Source organism: Hetaerina americana, unplaced genomic scaffold (genome assembly GCF_022747635.1).
Source record: "Hetaerina americana unplaced genomic scaffold, ioHetAmer1.1.p SCAF_3, whole genome shotgun sequence".
In the NCBI taxonomy this organism is placed as follows: Eukaryota; Metazoa; Arthropoda; class Insecta; order Odonata; family Calopterygidae; genus Hetaerina; species Hetaerina americana.
The window spans coordinates 67,149,587-67,171,116 of record NW_027286874.1 but is presented as its reverse complement, the minus strand read 5'-3'; the positions used below and the strand labels follow the sequence as shown (position 1 = coordinate 67,171,116).

The 21,530-nt window shown below is 37.7% G+C and overlaps 1 protein-coding gene across 1 annotated transcript; it reads right to left on the bottom strand.

Annotated features, from left to right (window-relative positions):
• Positions 1-9,991: 9,991 nt before the first annotated feature.
• LOC139690606 (uncharacterized) lies at positions 9,992-21,145 on the bottom strand. Its single transcript, XM_071588088.1, has 3 exons — positions 20,941-21,145; positions 14,754-14,815; positions 9,992-11,415 (listed from the first exon to the last, which is right to left on the bottom strand). Exons 1-3 carry the CDS (start codon positions 20,956-20,958, stop codon positions 11,022-11,024), a joined length of 474 nt encoding a protein of 157 aa, XP_071444189.1. The 5' UTR covers positions 20,959-21,145; the 3' UTR covers positions 9,992-11,021.
• Between the last annotated feature and the right edge of the window lie 385 nt (positions 21,146-21,530).

The window sequence follows — 21,530 nt, the reverse complement described above, 5'->3', positions numbered from 1 at the left end:
TTGCTATTTCATAAGCCGCTATGGGAGAGGTGAAAATGATTCGTTTTTTTGAAACTTTGAATTCGACACGTTATCTCCAGCGAGAGAATATTTAGGATTTATATATTAGGATATTTATGGTGTAACTGGGATACACAATTGGCAGTAGCGTGGCTGGAGTTGATGCCCAAGTCCGGGCGGTCCAAGTCATATGACAACTCACATTCCTAAAATTCGCACACAACATTTGTATCCAAAATTCGTATACAAAAATGCTGGTTTGTGAGATTTCAAAATTATTTCGCGTAAATACGGGGGAAAGGAGCAATTAGAATGACCTCGAAATGGTCGATTGTACCAACGTATTTAATATACACAATGAAGATGGCATTCAATTCATTTAAATTTTAGGCGAATAATATGCAAAATAAATTATCGGCACGTTACAAAGCATATATTAAACGACAGGAAAATGATGAATACAGCCTGAATTGAATTTGTATGCATAATTATTTTTATTTTTACATATATTGAGCCTTCCTTACACCTGGTATTTTCATTTTTACCCTATGTCGGGTAATGCACCTTATTCCCCGACCACTGCAGAATATCAAAAGTATCCTCCTGGGCGGAATGCCTTCATGCTATGGTGCTGTATGAGTGCGGATACGTATGCTGGCGATAATTGCTAGTATGATCTGGATGTCTCTCGAGGAACTTAGGCTTCAGTTCCACACTAAGGCGATTGCCAAGGTGTCTGGGCACTTGCAATTGGGTGTCCATTTAAGTGATGGTGTCGTGTTAAAAATACTTGATGAAATCAACCGCAAGCTACCTCATTTGATTTTCCATTGACAATAATATGGACTGCATAATCGACTGGATAATAATTCCTAGTACCTACAGAACCCAGTCCATTGAGGCAGGGGAGGCAAGGGACACCACACGAAATCATCTTTGAACTAAATCATTCCCAAGTATTTGACTGAAGTCGAAAAGAAGGCACTTAAATGAGTTGAATATGTTAACCACGAGAACTGGAATGTTAAGACGATATAGAGGATAGGTAAATAAGAGAAAATCAAGAGGGAAATGGAAAATGGAAGTACTTGTATTGTGTGAGGTGATATTGAGATTAGGGACTGGGGTGATAGCTACAGTGTAGATAATATATAGCAGGGAGGGGCAAGAAGAGTCGACGTGGAGTAGTCGGTAGCGTTAAATAGGAAACCTCAGAGAGAGGTGTTGATTATAGAGGACATAAAACTTTGTCAGAGATTAAAGCGATTCCGAGGATTCCAGAGGTAATCCAGGTGTAGATAAATGCCAACAAGTATTCACCACCTGGATAAAGAAGTAGATAGCTTTTATGATTAATTAAGAGTAATGTTTGGGAACGTGCCACGATGAAAATAAATTTTCGTGATGGGGGACTTAAACGTAGTTATAAGCGAAGGGAGAGATGGGAGAGGTATGAAAGCTCGTTTTAGGAATATGGAATGACCACTGAGTAAAATAATCGAGTTTTGAGAGAGTTATAATATTCACCAACTCTTCGGTCAAGCACCATCGCAGGTATACCTGTAGGTACACACAAAAAATATCGTGATAGTAATGTGCTAGTTAGATTTCATTCTGGTCCATTATATATTTAGGAACAGCGTCATCAAATCGCAATGATTTCCGGATGCGGTTGGGATTCGTACCATTAGAAATTTAACGAGCATTGCGAGTTTAATCTATTTAAGAAAAAACATTGGAGTTCACAATTATTATTTTCATTCACACTGTTTTTTTGGAAACCCTTTCCATTAATTTATTTTCAGATTACCTTATGTCTGTTTATTCACTGTGTGTGAAACTACTTATACACATGACCGGATCTACGCGAGCACAAGCAAAACAGGCAGCTTAGGGTCTCAGGCTCCTACGTGTTTTCCTCCTCTTCCATAAAGAAGAGTTCTGTGAAGTATCCATACGAATTAAATTCTCTTTTTAAGAGTACATACCTCTATAAGCCACTTATAATACAGAACTAATCAGCTTCCTGGCTTTTATAATTTCCCTTAAACTTTGTTACTTAACATTGAAAATCCTGCCCTGAAAATATATTAACCCTAAAAGCACCTTGAAAGTAATTAATTTCGTGAAGTTCCAAGGTATATGATCTCAGTTTATGGCTGAACAAACGAATTTGAAAAATTTACATTTAAAAAGGATTACCTTAATTGCCTGAGACATGCAAGTTAAATCAAAGATAAAATACTTGCTTTATACGTGTATTCTACCTATGGAATATGCATACCTGGGACTATATAAGTGTCATACCTAACTATAGATATATGCTAATGACATAATGATTCAATTTGCTAATGCAGTCACCATTTTAAATTCCCGAGCTATTCTAGATGTGCTTGCGAAGTGATAACCTATTTAAATATATTTTTACCATGGGGGACAGACATTTTTTCCGGCGATAGACTAATATTAAACGAGTATTAAAGGAATCATGCTATTGCCTTTGCTTTGTCGAACCTTTCATTCACTTCGTTTATCCAAAAACGAAAAAAAATGTTAACTTGTTGAAGGAAATGGTACTTACGAGCGTCTTAGTCACTGCCATCTCTTCACTCACTTATCTCAGCTTCGCCCAACCTTGTCGGCAGTATTGTCACTGTTCGACTGCTGATGCATGCCGGTCTCAGGATTTATAAACCCTTGATTGAAAATGCGATGCTCCTAATAAGGGACCTCCCCTCGTCTTGCTCTCTCTCTCTTTGGAAATCTCGCAAAACCTCGCGACATTGAACTTCTTTCCTCCAAGAAAGGGGTGGTTAAACCGTATTTAGGATTAGGAGAAAGCACCACACAGCTCTAGATTAGGAGATGTCAGCACATAGGCTTGACCTTGACTATGCATCATTTTTGGTTTGGTGAAACGTCGTGAAAACCTCCCATTGGTAGAGTGTGGGAAGGATGAATGAATGAATGAATGCCGTCAAGTTTTGATGCATAGAGCTAAAATATGGAAGGCTTTACTTGGTAACCCAGGGATGACATTTTGGGAATTATATTGCCTAAAATATTTGCGGTTAGCTTACCATTATAGGTAGATGGCATTAAAATTAAGAACAAAATTAACCGTTCCCAACATCTGCACAAATTTCCCTTACGGTCGAACCAAGATATCTTTTTCGGTGATCGGCGACCTGAATGAATGCGAATGCTCGAATGAAGTGAATACTATTGTACTCTATACATCACCTATGTCGCAGGCAAAAAGCTCTGATAGTCGGGAGGCTGTATAGCAGTAGCTAGTCTCCCTCTAAATTGAAATGATACGACATTATTTTCTTTAATCATTAAAGTATGTGCAAGGGCCCATGGATGTGAGTTAACTCTTGATTTTTAAACAATCTTTTAAGTAAAAAATTCATGTAATTCCACTTAATATATTTGTATTGATTGATTAACGTCACGTATTAATTATTTGGAGAGGAAATTAAAAGGATTTAACGGCAATGTTCACCTTTATTCAACATATTTTCTAATTGAGATTTAAAAAAGCTTGGTGAGTTTGTAGAATTTCAGCTCGAACTAAATTCATCGATTCTGCAGTAAGTCAATTTAGTATATTATTTTCATTGACATTCTCCATGCGTAGATAGTTAGTTGTGTGATTTTCGAGGTTTACGAGCATGATTTGTTAAATATATGTCGTTAGGTTTAGCCAATTGGTAAAAATGTTCATTTTTAATGATAAATTACATCGTATGCATTTATATATCAGCCATTTCAAAGGCATGACTGATAAATTGTTTCAATAACTTAAGAATGGAGAGAAACGAAGGGAAACAGGCAATGGAAAATGTCGGTGTCAGGAGCATTGAGGCAATGAAGAGACTGGCAGGGAACGGGATACTTTGGAGAGCTGAAACAAACCAATCCTTGGATTGATAACCCGTGATGATGACCTCAAGCAGGAGAGGCATGGAAGTTTAAGGGTCGGATACAGGTAGGAATATCTCGAGTTCAAACCCCGGGTTATGCCTTTATATGTACATCCCCATAGAAATATCTATTTGGTACGGTTTTCCGGTTAAAATGAGTTAAATTCGCCCGCCCATGCATTTATAGCAGAGGTCTACGCACTCTTACTTATCAGAATCACGTGCGGTTTGTGTGCTGTGGATGATGATGAATATTTTGCACAAGGATATGGATTTTGGACGTCTTTTCACTTGCTTGGTCATCAGAATCTCAGCGATGTCAGTGAATAGGAATTCACAATGCCAATATCTTGTTCGTAATCAACTTTCTTGGAACAGTTTCAATGCAATAATTTCAGAGTTTAAAAATCATTCGCTTTGACTGGGATCCGAACCCAGATCCCTCAATATCCGGTCGAGTGCTTTAGCCACTTAAGCTATTGAGGCGTCCTCTTAAACTCTGAACTTTTGGGGCTTTTAAAGGAATTAGATGTTGTGACGAAATGCCGTACATACAATGTCACAGGCATTTGTATTCGTGCGCGACGCGCCACAGTCCACGAGGTTAAAGCCAACTTTTAAACACATATGGTGTTTATACTTTGACAAATTCCAAAGAAACTGCGGGAGATGCCGCAACGGTAACTTTTAACGGAGTCATCCGCTAATGTGCATTTCAATGCAACAATTTCAGAGTTTAAAAATCATTCGCCTTGACTGGGATGATTTTTAAACTCTGAAAATGTTGCATTGAAATGCACATTAGGGGATGACTCCGTTAAAAGTTACTGTTGCGGCATCTCCCGCAGTTTCTGTGGAAAAAGATGCCCGGCCTTGATGCAGTTATTAGGAGGCTGTCAGGTGATCTAATTCGTCAAATAGCTACTGGGAATTTATCCGAGGAGAATAATTTAGTTTAACTTATTGTTAGAAGTACTAAAGTATTTATAGTATAATCACCTGATTTTGCTGAATGATATAGGGCTGAAGTGGTGAGTCTTCTCATCCTTTCATATTAATATCGACTAAAAAATTAATATGAATTAATTTACTCGCGTGCCAATAAGTGCTCAGTACTTTGATAACACCCCATTGCACGGAATAAAATCGGTTTTCTTGCCACCAAAAACGAAGCCTTCAGTAGAAAACCTCGAGAGCTTTTAATTTATTGATTTGTCTCGTGATTTGGTGGAAATAAACGCAGATTTCCAATATTTTACTTCTATGGAATGCCTGGTGAGACTTTCAGGCGTGGCAACGTAGCACTTGTGACTTGACATCAGTTTGACATTGACGAAAAGACGATTGGCCCAACTTACCTGGTCGATGCTAAATAGATCATCGCATGTTTGTTTTGAACTTTGTCGAGTTTGTTTCCCGGAAAAGCGAAAGCTGTTATTGCCATCAGAGCGCAGGCATTGCACATTCGCTCAGCCACTATCAATAAAATAAAAATAAATATCAGATCCATGCTCACCCCTTTTGAATGTATTATTTAAGTTTCAAACTACCTCCATATTAATGCATGAAAAAATTATCGACAAGAATGTCGCATGCTACATTTGAATGTCTTATCCTCTTAAAGGTGTACTTGTCGAGAGGATAGGGCATTTGATGGTGGCTAAATCGAATTGATGTATCCAGTCACCCTAAGGTAAACTCAAACCAATAGGGTATTTAAGGATAATAGTTCAATCTGCAGGTGTGTGAATATACGTTGCTAAGTACCAAGTGATTTTTGGCATGGTGTATCTTGACTTTCTGGTTGATAACTGTGATGGATTCCGTCGCCTTTGTGTACTTTCCAAACTTTCGCTCCCTCCTGATTTCATTGTTCCCATGCCCATCCTGCCATTATTATTTAGTTTTACTTTAGATTATATTTGGAAGATGCTCTTTAGACAACAATAGGGGAGGTTTTAGTGTTTTTGGCTCTTGTTTTTACTAGTACATTCCTGAAATACTTTACCCATTTCTCCCCGCAATGAACGCCTTAGATAATGATCTCCCCCTGTGGAAGGGAAAAGCAAGCGAAGAGGAGAAATCCAATGAAACTTGTTCTCGGTAGTCGTTAGGGTTGGAGGGAGGAGGCGTGTACTGCTTCGCTAGCACCTTAGCTCCGAATCGCCGTTCGCTTTCACGCACCGAGGGAGAAGTGATCCACATATCACTTAAAAAGCTGGAAGATGAGTACGCACGTCGATTGCCCTTCCCCGACACCTTTGTGGCCAGCATTGGCTCCGGAACGTTAAGTGCTTGATGCGTACCTGGTGATTTGTTCCAGACGTCAACCATGTCCTTTTATTTTTTTCAGCGCAAATAAACAAATAAATATTAAATCTTTGCTGGGTTCTTTTACGATGAGTATTGGCAACTTTTTTTCTTGTATTTTGAAACTTTTCAATTCAAATATGTATTGTATTTTCCATTTTAGGAAACGGAGAATTTTTAATCCAACCGAGGCATTAATTGCACATTGGACTATATTTTTTAATTAATTTCACATTCAATCACAGAGGATTACATCTGGGTTTCATGCGTTTTGCACTCTTGTTACCACTTAAATGAAAAATAAGATTCAAATGCTTGGCGATTTCAAGATTTTTTTTTCGGCACCTTCAAATTGCGACCCCATAAGAAATCAGAACTAGTGATTGAATATAGAAATTACGATGGTAAAATATCCAGAATGATTTACTTGACAGGAAAATCTTAAGTATTGTTTAAGTGCACATTTTTGTCATTAAATATGATTATGACACGAAACGGAAAGTTTAACGATAGTTAAGTTTTTCAAACGACTTGGGGCAGTCAAATTAAAACCGAACACTTACCATACCCCCCCCCCCCCCTACACACACTCCGCTATAAGCTAGAAGCTTGCTTTTTAGGTATCGATACTGCCATCGCCGAGGTAGGAGAACTGCGTAGTGATAACTCACAGGCGCACGCAGATATTAGGTCTTTGTTGGTGCACGGACTGGGTGTTGTAGCGGGTGTTCGGTTTTCATTTGACTGCCCCTCATACATGGTCGTCCTATTATAAATATCAACACATTTCTTTCTTCATTAGACCGTTGAAATTATAATCATTATTACTGGTATTCTACCGTTTAAGGTAGGTTTTGGATGGACACAGACTGGACAGCGATTCTTTGCCTCTCCTAACAAAATACAACGTGATGTCCGACTCTACAATAAGCTTTTATTTAATTTCGAATACTTCCTTCCTTCATATCGTCCAACCGTTCTTTCTAGCTTGCCTAACGTTCTCCCCACTTCCTAAATATTTAACATCCCATAACTAATCAAAATCTCTGCATCCACATTGCCTGCCTCCTTTCACTGTCTCCCAACAATTCTCTCTCCTCCCTCATCATGCCTAGGACTACCTGGTTTGTTTTCCTTTCTATCCGTTTTACCTTTTTCATCCTTCTTTACACCCACATCACAGAACCATTAAATATGCACCTATCTTCTTGCTCCAACGACAAAGTTTTCGAGCCATACAAAATCACTTTCCAAATCAAAGTTTTAATGGGTCTTTTCTTTAAATTTTTACTCAAAGTTCCTGTAATCAATTCCCTCCTCGAGAAAGCTTCTCTGTCTAGCGTCATCCTTCTTTAGATGTCCCTACTGCTTTGACCGTCTTGGTCTAAAACGCTTTTAAGATAGGTAAATTATCCCACCTGCAGTAATTTTGCCTATCTATTTTAACGTTTACATACAGTGAAACAGAATTTAGCATAACTCTATTACCTTCTCCCCTCGGCCATTCCTTGTCCCGAAACTGTAGACTCATACCTCAGTGCCATCTCTCACATCGCCTCCCCTCCCATTCCAAAGACACATCACTATGCAATGATAACTTCCAGGATCACCCGTAATTACTTCCTCTAATTGATCGCATACCATGTCGTCTTCAACCTCCTTATGATTGCTTGGTGGCGTGTAGACCTAAACAATGTCTGAATTCGTTCGCTCAGCTTTAAATTCTAATAATAATACTGTATCACTCACCTGCTCTAATTTACAGGGTTGAAATATAACTTGCGAATTTATCCTGACAGAGAAATTCACTTTTGCACCACCATATTCTAAGCAAAAGGAATTAATTAATAAAGGTCAGTTGATGAAAATTATTTGTCCATGGTACAAAATACAATTTTATTTAAGCCATGCCGGATTGATCTACAATTATATTTTATTTTAATAAATTAATTATTCAAAGTTTATACCTAGCGAACTAATGCTCCGCCAGACGTAGCCTGTTGACAGGAACTTTGAACATTTATATTACAAATATAGTTATAAAGATGAATAGAATTTAATGTAGCTCTGGCTCATGATCTTTAGGCAAAAAATGGACACAGATTAATGATATGTGTAATATTTTTGGAATAAATGCCACAGTTAACCTTTCATCATGATCATTATACAATATCATACTCAGAGTCTCTAAAGAAATTTCGTTTCGAGTAGTATTTAACGTCTAGCTCTCTTAGCGTAGTATTTAACGTCTAGCTCTTTAACGTCTCAGCTCTTATGAATACCTAACTATAGAAATATTTTCATGATATATTCTTGTAGACCAAATATTTTGGTGACAGTGCATAACAATTTTTAGACAAGCAGTTGGTATTGGACAATTTATTATTATCTATATCGTAGTTATTTACTAATTGACTTCAGTGGTTTACTTTGCATTTTTACAATTTTATTCACATAGCATCGCGACCCCAAATATCAATGCCATATTTTATACTAGACCCAATTATAGGGCAGTCAAGTGACCTTTTACACTTAAATGGGTGTAGAGACTTAATATTTTCCAATCTCATAAAAGCGTTACGAAGTTCATTGCATCATTTGTTTACATGAGAATCCCGCTTTAATTTGTTGTCTGCTCTCATACCCCAGTATTTGGTTACACATATTAGTAACACATTTTATTTTTTGGCATTGGAGGCTACAACTATTTCGCACTGAACAGTGGCAGTGGTGGCAACGAATATTAACTTCACGCGGAAAATTTAAATATGATGAATGAATATGTATCAAAACTTTTATATGTATTATTACAATTGTTTTATGTAATTTTTAGCACTTGAAATACATTTTCTTAGCCCGATTAATCTATTGATGAAAAGGCTAAAGAGAATATATATATATATATATATATATATATATATATATATATATATATATATATATATATATATATTTAAGTTTTGCCTGAATGAGATTTAACGCGGGAGACAAGAACCTAATGGTATTTCAAAATGTTAAAATTTTCAAGCCGGTGAAAAATATTTAAAATTTACTCAGTGCCCATAATTTAATAGAATGAATGGTTTCATTGAACGGCACTTGACAACCGGTTCGGTTAAGTTTAATGAATGAACATGATATATTCTTGCAAGAGCCTGGAGTGCAGGTTAATTCCTGTCTTTCTCAAAACGGAAAAAGGAAATCCGGAGAAAGTACAGCCGTTGCAACAAAGTTGATTCCTTGCGTCTTGTGTGCATTCACCTTTTTGGTCCACCTACCTGTATGTTGGATTTTCCTCGCTGTAAAACCGTGATTCAGTTTGCTAAAATTATATTAACGGTGCTTACAATATTTTAATTAATTTTGATGGAATGCTTTTACTGGCTAATTTGTACTTGTTTGGCGAGGATTTTGATGGTAAAAATTACGTCTATAATTAATTCATCATCTCATGAATATTTTCTATGATTAATACGTTCAAGATAAGGTTGAGTGGCCAAATTTTAATATTGCAAAAGGATAACGTAACACCAAACAGTCAATATATGTGTCGCCACTTTGCTTTTAACTTTTATTTGAGCGTAATCAGTTTTCGATTCAATCAAGTAATTACCTATTTTTTTCCTGTTTGAAGAAAATTTTTAAATGTAACTAGAAATCAATTTATGATACAGAAATGCTGTTGACAAATGTACAGTTTTAGATGCTTTCCTCTCTCGTGGGTAATCGTTAAATAAATACTCTTAGTTAAATGATTTACACTGTTTTATTGTTTTCGAAGTAACATTTTCAGGAATATACAATCATCAATTTAAAAAAGTGCGCTATATTTCATACCACACCCAAAAATATTAAAATATTACTGCAGTGATCATTCTTTGGTCCATGCGTAGAAAAATGATGTTTCCTCAAATGGGCCAATGAATGAATGTTCTCTTCCTTATGGTGCTGAATTGCTGGAGGAAATTTTTGCCAATTTTATGAGCAACCGTCGCGAATAATTATGTATGCGTAATTATTTTCGTATGTGAGTGCCACAATATAATAGAGCCTTCCCACATTAGCCTTTTTAATAGGCCAGTAGTAAATACTGATTGAGGATTAAAATGTTAATAGTTGCAAGGCAATGAGAGAAAACAGCTCCATCCATGCAATTGATATGGAAATGATTCCTTGGGAAAGTGACCGCGAATACAGTTGCAGTTCCAATGAATATGGAATATCTTTTAGGTCTTGCGTGAATTTCTCAGCTAAACGTGAACGATGGATTAAACATTACTGCTAAGGAAAAACCTTTGGAAACATCTGGACGGAGATAATCGAAGAGCACTCACGCGGGGATGAAATGAAATAATGAGATTGGTCCCTTGAATGCGACTTCTTTTTGCGTACAGGTAGTATAGGACGCCATAGCTTCTATTTTAACGGCTTCCCAGCACAAGATGAGGCAATAAAACAGGAAAATAATGAAGTATTATTTACAAACAGTCTTAAAATGAAATAACGTGACAACATAAAATAAACAGCAACAACAACAACGGGCTGAAGACACTGTGGTAGCGTGAATCAGAGAGAAACAAAATGTCGGACTAGTTTATTGACACGATGCGTCGATGGAGGAATGATGCCGGTGTGGGCTTTCAGAGATCGTGGCATATCAAGCGGCCACGTTCTTGTTAACAGGATGATGGAGTCGAGGTATTAGTAAGGTTGGATGTTCTCGATGAAGACGTGATGACTGGGCGCGAGGACGCGGGCATTGTGGCGGACTTGCCGCGAAGGCTAACGGTGGTAGTGGCTATCGTGGTGGTCGCCATCGTAGCTGCTCACGTAGTGGCTTGAGCCTCCGTAGCTGCCGAAGCCGCCGCCACCGCTGTGGCCTCCGCCGTAGCCTCCGCCGTAGCCTCCCCCGTAGCCGGAGGCGCCGTAGCCGGTAATACCCCCGTAGTGACCGTGGCCGTGGCCATGGTGGCCATGCCCGGCGTCTTCAACGATCACCGCGGCCCCTCCGGAGTGGCCGCCCTTGAGGTAGCCGTCGTAGCCTCCCCCGTGGCCCTCGTAGACGATGTGCTCGTGGTGGTGATGGTCCTCATGGGGTTGGTGGTGAACCAGAACGACTTTCTTCTCGTGGTGAAGTTCGTTGATGATGTGTGGAACGTGGACCTTAATGTGGACGCTGTAAAGATGAGATAGGTAAGCTGCTGAAATGATTCCGGAATGTAACTGTTTCATCCCGTTTTTGGCCAGGGATTCGTTTCTGAGATTGATGGTGGTAGTAATTAATAGTGCATAGGGGAAACAATCGTCAGCTGAAAGCTCTAATTTATAAGCAACTGGAAAATCGGGCTACTTTGTTGGAGAAGAGGGTAAACAGTATAGAAAATCCAGAGGGATCTGTCCTTGTGACAGAAGACACATAAGAAACCACAGGTTAACGTATTTTATAGTATTAGAGATTTATATTTATATATAGTATTAGAGATTTATATTTATATATAGTATTAGAGATAGAGATTTTTTTTGCTAAAGATACCTTCCACATGGTCACTGAAATCTAGATGGATAAATTAACTCGGTGAAAATTAGATCACTTGCGGGAGATTTCTTTAAATCCTGTCTCTCTTGCTATCATAATTTGATTCAAACGGTTTTTCTACAACGTGGATGATGCTTCAAGAAAATAAAACAATTACTGATGCAATCGATACGACCTAAATTTACGCTGGTGAAGATTCACTAACCTCATCGCTCTTCTTTGCTGGAGAGGTTAGGGCAGCCTAATTAGTTAAAATTTACCGACCTATGACTGGTAAACCGGCAACCATGATGGGCATATAGTACAAAAATAATGAAAGCTAAGCAAAAAATAATTGTCTGAACGAATAATTTTTTTCACCTGGTGAATCTCTTCTTCATGCCATCGTCCATGTTAGTGTGACCAGGTACGTTTACGTCCGGATCAGATTAACTTTGTAGGTATAACAAGTCGGCCCTGGCCCTTTTCTCAAGTGTTCAATTCATTTAGACAACTAGTAAACCAACAGTGCATGTTTTCTACTTCATATATAGCACTGTCATGAAAATCATGAGCAACTTCCCGTATGATGATCGACTGACCTAATCAGATATGACAAGAGCGAGAGGAAGAAGGCGCATTCGGAAGCTCTGATATCCCTCATTTCAAAGCATTTAATCGGTCCATGTAAAAACAGGTCGTTTGAGAGGGAAAGCAAACTGCTTTATAATTTATTTTTTGTTTCAGCTATACCGTTTATTTATTATCTTAGATTTATCATCTTTGTTATTTTACGTTTTTTTAATAAAAAACCTATGTGGAGAAAACTGTATTTGTTAAACAATATGAATGAAATTGTAGCGGGAGCCATATGCCTTGCCAATTAAATGCACGATTGCACATCTTCAATAAGATCCCAAGCAATACCTTTTTATGTCTCAGAGGGCCGCGTTTACTTCTGTTAACAAAATTCTGAGAGAGCATACCTCATAGCATTACATACCTCCCCGACGCCGGTTTCGAATCAGCAATCCTCAGACTAAGCAGTCAGTGCAGTGCCACCAAACTTTGTGACATTTTTGACGAATTGATAGATTTTTCTTTATAATAAATTTTAGGAAATAGGAAATGGGCATCTGATCTATAATAATAGTAAAGGCGTAAAGTAGAGCTCATGTGCATCTGCTCAAAATTTAACACGCTCAATATTTTAGCGCAATACATTCTGGAATGAAATATGAGCGAATGAATGACCTCAATTTTCTTTTAATATGTCTCGAGTGTACCTGCGCAGAGATGGAGTTCTGCATGCATTAAAAGGCAGCGTTTTCTCGCAAAGCTAAATCGAAGAAATGGCTAATAAATTAAAGTTGAATCATAATATTTGTATGTGATTAATACATTTTCATCAAAAAATTGGAAAAAAATCCAAAAATTAGAACTTGGAACGCTCAACTTTTAGAGTATCTTTAGATAGCTCACTCGATCAGTTGTTAATCATTGAAGGTGAAACCATATGATGAGCGAAAAATCGAAGATTGAAAAGTTAACATTGCTGCAATAGTTCTGCTACAGAAATTAATGTTTTATATTATTTATGTTGGATGTAGTTTTTAGATTATTAAAAAACGTTATGTCATCAATTCAGCCCTAAACCCAATATCCTTAGCGACGTTTTATAAGAAATAATGAGACCTAGAAAGTCATGGACAAACTTTACCAATGCGACCCTTAAGACAGGAACAGTTAGAAGCCTCTGGAAGAGAAGAGTATGTCTGAACAAATGCAAGCACACAATAGAGGGGAAAGAACCAGTATAACTAGAAAGCGGTGGTATGGAAGAAATTAGAAGAAGGGAGCGTTTTATCAAATAGCTTGACAACAGTCTTCTTTGTTGTTGACCTCCACGGAGTGAACGGCGTGAAATGTATGCACGCAACTTATTACAAATTCTCGTAACTTGTACTTGTAAAAATTAAGAATACAGTCATAAAGGTAGCAATAATTTTAATCAATTCTGTTAAATTCCAAGAAAATTTTGCGCAATACAATATAGAACTAATGAAATAAAAATAGCAAGACGGAAAAGTAGTGCAAAGCACGCATTTCGATTTATACTTAATTATTAACCGATACTTCACTTCAGTTTTCGAAACAAGTGCACTACAAGTAGAAAGATTTTAACGAACGTATAATACATTTTGCAATACACCGTATCTGTAAGACTTGGTAAATTGAAATTTGCATGTTTAATGAGTTATACATATTATTATTGTATTAATTGAAACTTGCGGTCAGTTTCATTTAAAAACGTTTTGGAGCATGTGCTAAATGCTATGAGTATAGTCATTATTCTGAGGGAATATAAATGCAAGTCTCCTGATTTTGATTAAAACTTGACTAAAATTCTATTTCGATGAAATTTTCCTACGAGTGCACTGAAGGGAAAAATTATAAATAGGAAGGCGAATTGAGAGTAGGCTTGAGTTTCATTCAACAAGATCATTTTGAGATTTAGTCAAAGAAGAAGTTGATGCCGGGTTTTTTCTTGATTCTTGGTATCTTACTTCAGATTTCTCTTATTTGTCTTGCTCTATTACTTGCTGCTGTTGTAGGTGTTATGAAGTGTTTTCAGTGCCGGATTAAGGCATGAGCTTAAGAGGTTGTAGCAGCATGTTGAATGGATTTCCGTACTGCTAGTACATTATTCTTACCTTGTTTACTTGACGATATATGTGATAGCTATATTGCTGAAGCCTTATACTATCGTTAATTGACTTCGGGAAAAATAAATTAACGGTTATGTAGGGATCGGTAGCCGTTTAACCTGACACAATAAGCTTTGCTTAGGTGTAATTGTTTTCATCGGGTGGTCATGAATAGGCATAGATAAAAATTGCGAATGTAATGTTTAAAAAATACCAAAGTTGAGAGTAATATTAAAATAGGATTATTTAGCTGAATGGAATACTAAAGGGCACTGTTTGATTTATACTTACTGTTCTTTCCCTCCAAATGATGCTGAAGTGGCTGAAAATAGCGCCGCTAGTACAACGATTCCCTGAAAATAAACGATTTACCATGTGAGATAAGATATGAAATGGATTTGAGAAGAAATAATTTTTTAAATTTGTTGACTTTCAATGTGAACCGATTGGCTGTAGACTATTTATGTATCACGAGGAATAATGAATTGGAGTTAAGTTGGTGATGCTCTTTTTGAGAATATTTTGAAACCATTACTTGTTCACCAATGAAATCATAAAATGATGAAAAATTTACGTGAGATTGCATTTAAAATTAATTTTTTTGTTACTGTCAGTAGGGATTTATTAAATGTGATAATTTCTAATTGAATGAATCATATCAATAGTCAAGCGAAATTGGAAGCGGAATCAAGTGGCATGAAATAAAGTAATAATTAAGAGAATAGATCACTCTGTTTAAAACATTTTTAATTGGAATGAGAGATAATGCAAACCTGTACTGCTGTCGTCTAAGGTTAATCCTGAATTATTCTCTTAAAAATCGATCTTAACTTACGCTAGAGGACAATAGGTATTATATTCTCCGTGTAACTTATACTTTATATTAATATTAGGAATTATAGTTATAGGAGGCTGCTCCATCCGGCAACCACAATAGTTAAAACGAAGGGAGATAAGGAAGATTGACTAATCAGAAAGACTGTTGGAAAAATAGAAATCATCCTTGGTCTGAATTCAAATATTTTACTTCACGATGTTGTTTTCAATAAATAACGGTTTTTTTAAGATCATAAAACGTTTAGGCTCAATTTTTGTTTTTCTTCATGGAATTTCTTTAGGGGGGGCGGCTTAGGGTATCGTCGTTTAATTGCTGTCGCGTCAAAAACTATAGCTTTACTGTCTCGTGGCGAGCCATTTTCTGACATTCCCTCTTTTCTCGATTTATGAACTGGCATGCCGAAAAACAGCGTTCACGAGTGCGTTTAAATTGTGAGGAGGCCCGCATAGGGAGTTGATGTCTCTTTCAAGAGAGAAGGTCTAGCGCGATAGGATTGTGTCGTGTCCCATGACGGATAGATGCCCACGCTTATGCTATGACTCAGTTAGGTTGGACCGCGATTTCACCCGGTCACCCCCCCTTAACAACACCCCGGGACATCTCCCACCACCCCTTCCTCTCTTTCCTCCCTTCCAGTCCCCCGACCGGTCTCGTGCACACGCTTCACAATCTAGGGCCCGCTCTTCCCCCCCCCAATCGTGAAATCTATGCTGCCCCCGATTCTGATCGAGAGTCTGCCTATGCACCCCCATCAACCCGTCCTCGCAGCCACCAACAGGACATCCTCTTCTCATGAATATCGAATTAACCGGACTTGCGTTGCCGGTTTTCGGCTTTTTTCTTCATCTGATGTGGCCTCTTGACAACGGATACGTAAACTCTGAGAGAATTGGGAAGAAATACGTAGATATCCTGGCATATATGAAGGAATTGAGTCTCGGGAAACCATTAAAGCTACAGAATTACAGTGAGTCCCGATTCCTAATCAAGACTATTTGCTCCGATGCCAATTTCCAGGAAAAGGAGCCGAGATGTGAAAGGTAAAGGATTACTTTTTTGGTGGAAACTCTAATGACTTTGAGGAAGTATCTTCTTATTTTTATCTTGTCGTGTTATTTTTACGATTATGCGAATATTACTTTCCTTGCTATTGCTTTAACTTCGATTTTAAGATTAAAAATACAAGTAAAATTTAACCACAGTGTTGGCTTAAATATACTTTATCATCAAAACAGACCAAAGGAAGGCAAAGTTATATTTTGAAGCAAGGGCATTGTTTTGGTTAAACTTCTCTTGTGCCAACAAAGTTTTTGGCTCAGGTACAATAATTTATTACAAAAAATCTTGTGTTGGTGCAATCTCCTAGTGAAAATGAATCTCCTAGTCTTTGCAGTTCAAAGAGAGATTCAAGGGATGAGTTATCATTAATGTATCCTTATATGAACCGTTATAATCATAGAAAATCTCATTGGTTAGTTACACGTGGTATGTTTAATAGCGGATTCGGAAGGTTAGAGCAAGTATCGACCATTATTTTCCCAAAATAGTTGTTTACTGAAATTTGTCTATTGCATCTCTATTTGAATGTTTTATTAGTGCATACCCGGATAAAATTTCTAGGCATATATCACGTACGTATATGAGTATCATCTTTGGTCGTGACCTCGTGAACACTTTCATGTGGAATTTCACTTTATGGATCGAGGACATGGGAAAATCAGATCGAAGTAGAATTGAAGCCTTCGAAACAAGGAATTGAAGATGGATAAGGAATATAAAATGACCAGACATAAGGTAGTTATAAACGAAGTATAAAAGAGAAAAATTATGCGTAGAGCACTTTAGGGAAAAGAAGAACCGGTTGATTTGTGGACATTTTTTCAATTTCAGTTAATGTAAGTTAAAACATAAGCTTAGTAAAAAAAACCGTTTTAAATTTAATTAGATTAAATTTTCCGTCTATAAATCGGTCATTTAAAGAAAGAAATGAAATGTTTGGCTACATAGGGAATGTCTCCTTACCCATTCCTTTTTACTCATTTTTAGTTTGATAGGTTTATCCAATAGGGTGTATCGTCCAAAAGTCGTTTCTCTCGGTGAAAATTAATTTTGGTAGCAGATGTAAATACTTAAATTACAGCGATGGGAAGCCTTTTGGTAGGCTTAGCATTCACCAAGAAATCAAAAAAGGACACCTATGATCGTCGAATTGCTTTCCAATGCCGTCCTTTTTGGCAAGCTATCAAGTTCTCCCGAAAGTCCTCTGATAAAATTATTTCGACGCGCATGAACGAGAGGGGAAAGCCTTACGGCTGCCTCTATGAAAGTCTCCTTGAATCACGAGGTTTCTTTCAGGAATAAATATTAATTTCACTGGTAGAATCTGGAGCATAAATGATTTGAATACAGTTTCACATTTCTGCGGCGCAAAAAATCTTGTGTAATTCATCAACAATTTTACAGAACTTGCATCGTCTGATGCAGACAAAAAAAAAGTCACAAAGGTGGTGCTCCTCCCCTTGCTTCTAATGGACAATTCTTTTAACTTTCCAAGCGATGTCCGTAACCCGTCAGTCCAGTGAAAGTCCACGCCTCAGTTTCGCTATCTTTCAGAGGCTGCTCTCAAGTGAAAGGGAGAATGTTCAGCTGGTTGCCGGACTTCAAGGACCCGCATGGAATTCGGATGTTATATGACTGCCTACTTACTATAGTTAGTTAGTGAAGACATTTAAAGTGCTGGATGCTTGACACACTCAGTAAGAGTAATATATGAATAATTGATGGAAGAGGCTATTATAGGATTATGTTTGATACATTTTCACCCAGCAGACATTAAGGATTGACATTTCCTAGCGGAATATTCCTTGAGTAGTGAGAATGAGGAATCATATCCTATTTAAATCGACTCTGCGGTCATCTATGTATCGCTAAATTGTTTGAATTGCCTTAGAATTACAGTTGGAACAAAGTTAGAGCAACAGCGAACCCAACTTGGTGATTGATTTTGTTTTGAAAGGTTTTTATTGATATCAATATTATTCCTGATTCACATGTGAGCACTCAGTAGATGAAAGCAACAATACCCGTTATAGGCCTGAGCCTCTTCAGATTAGAATTGACAGTAGTTTAAATGCAAGGTGCAGCAGCTATAATTTGCATACAGTAATATTTTCAACTTCATCGTCACCTGCCGAGGCCTAAGCAAACCTAAAATTTGTCCGAGGGGTGCATGAAACCGGCAAAAACCTTACCCAGGTCGTTTCAACTTGGTGGGGAATTCTCGGTTAATAATGGGAGGAGTGAATGAATAATATTCGTTTGTGGAAGATGTGGGAATTTTGCTGTTATTCTACCATGTGAACTTTTGAGCCCGTAGATTGAAATCCAAATATAACTTAAAGGAGAAAAGTGTGTGGAGTAATGGGAGCGCGAGTAATTTAAAAAGAGATCACAAATTGATCCAAATTTGCTCGCCAAATTCAAGAAATATTTAAAACTTTAATAAGCCACATAGTAACCTTGGAAGAAGTGGAATTATGAGAAAACCAGAATATTATGAGGAATTAATGAATGAAATAATAATCATAACACCGAAATAATGGGAGAAGAGAGGGGTTATATTATACACTTTGAGGTACGATAGCTTGCAGGCGAGAGTTGTGGCGGGAAAATTCATTGGAAAGGAGAAGGAAGACATTGAAAGTGATGATTGGAACAAATTAGTGGGACGTGAGAGCGAAGAAAATTGAAAGCATTATAAGATTAGGGGAAGGAACAAAGTGGTGAGCTTCCTTAAGCCAATCCCACTATTGTTTTTATCTAGAGGAAACTTTGTTAAAAATATCGTTTTACAAATTAAAATTGAAGCAGTTGAATTGTTTCGCTATAGTTTAAAAAAATCATTTTATGTAATTAATTAGTGGTGAATTTCATTAAATTGATCGTTGAAAATCACATAAAAGTTTCTTCTATAAAATACCGCGGATACCTGTGTGGTAATAGTTTGCTCGTCGAATTATTTTTGTCCTACTGGATTACATGCGTCTGGGCAGTATGGGCCATTTCTAAAAGTGCACATGCATTGCACTTAGGTTATATTCAATATTAATTTTTAAAATCAATTTTCCTTCATTCTAACATTTAAAATAGGATGCAAAAGAGAGACAACCATAATTATTGCATGCTACATTTTATGTCCCATATAAATCACATGTCCGATTCACATTACACGCAGTACAGAGAAGTATGACTTTTTAACGATAGTATAAAAGGAGCAATTACCTACCGCTCGTCGAAACGTGTATGCTTTCCTCTTTGAAATGCTCTCAGGGGAAAAAATTGTACCAACTGGGTTTGGAGAAACGGCTGTTTTACTTATGAAGCCACAGGTGTCGTTAGAAAAAGGAAATAGGTCTAGAAAATTTCTACAGAATTGATTCAAAGCTCAATTGATTTTGTAAGCTAAATAGTAGTTATATAGAGTAATAAATTGTAGATATAAATAGTAGAATAAAAAATCTAACCTCAAACTCATTCGAAATGATGGTGAAAGATATTTAAAGACGCCCGATCTGTGTTCAATAAAAATGTCTTGGTAGAATACAATCCCGTAATTTGTGTAGGAAAATATACTTCGTATATGCTCATCAAAAATCTCTGAAAAATTAACCAAATTGTAAGAATTTAGGATATTTTAGTTCATATTGAAATGTAATGAAATAATTGACTTTGTAATTCCACACACTTTATTTAAAAAACACACGACCCAGGTTTCGACGTTGAACGTCATCATCAGGTCAGATCAACGTCATCATCAGGGACCTGATGATGACGTTCAACGTCGAAACCTGGGTCGTGTGTTTTTTAAATAAAGTGTGTGGAATTACAAAGTCAATTATTTCATTACATTTCAATATGTTATGCAAATTCCACAAAGTTACGCCTGAGACAACAAATTTTAGTTCATGATGAATGTAATCATTTACGAATTCTTAGAGCTGAATGACATTAGAACTCTTCAGAATACTATAGTTTTGAGCAGTTCTCATATTCACGTCAGGAGTTCACTCTCGATTAATATATCAGTCGGGCATATTTGGTATAGCTGCGTAGAGAATAGTTCATCTCTTTAATGCCAGGAAATATTAAAAACCACTACAATAGCCTTATTAATGGCGGCTCTCATCATGGGTTTCGCATTTTTTCGTTTTTCGTGATATAAGAAAAAGCAAAAATATTTCTTTTCGGGAAATGTAATTTTTCGTCGCATATTGTTCCAATATTCCATTTTATCGAATATCTTAATCCTAAATTACATTGAAACCCGTATTCATTTATAGTTGGTTCCTGATGCACTTACGTTCGGAAATCACTCATTCTAAATACGAGCCCAGGTGATTTGATTCTTTAAATACCCCAGTTCAATGGAACGAAATTTTAAGTTCCTTAATCTGAAAGAATTTCACGTATTTGATTTGAAAAAAAATACTAAGCAATCAATCCCATCACTCTCCCGACTAATAATTGAGTTTGGCGTTCAGACTTAGAAGTCCCTTGATTCCACCCGCTAAGGAAACGTCTGAAATACTCTGTATTCGTGCACCCCGAATGATTGACGGCTCCTCTGCGGTGGAAACTCACCGTTAATCTGTAGTCCATTTCGAAGACCTCACTTACTCCCTGGAACCAAATCACTCCTCGTCCTCGGTCGCTCTTTTTGCACCCCAGCAGGATTTACCGCCAATGAGGAGGTGGTAGTCGACGGATCGCGATGCGTTCTTGTTCCTCGACTCAGAAACCGTCTCGTATCGTCCACCAATGTGTTGGATGTGCAGTGCGAACTGTGGAGTTGTGCCTGACACTTCAACCGGCGGTCCCCCTTTATATATACAAGCACACACACACGAGCGCGCGGCGTGTCCCCCAACCCCGCTCCCTTCCGGAAAGAGCTCGCGATTCCTCCGACGGATGCAGGGAAGCGAGAGAGAGGGGAGGAGAGAGAGAAGGGTGGGACGAAGAGGAAAGGGGAGACGTGTTTTCTTCATTTCCCCCCATCCCCCGGTCTGTCGAGACAACTCGGGAGCGTGCGAAGGGCTTGATGAACTCACGGACGTGTGTGTGGGATGGGAGAGGGCGGTCGGCCGAGGGGCCGGAAGGTAGGGGATGCTGCAAAATCGGGCTCTCCTCCGAAGGAGAGAGGTACGTTGAGAGGGAGGGGGTTGGAGGGTGCG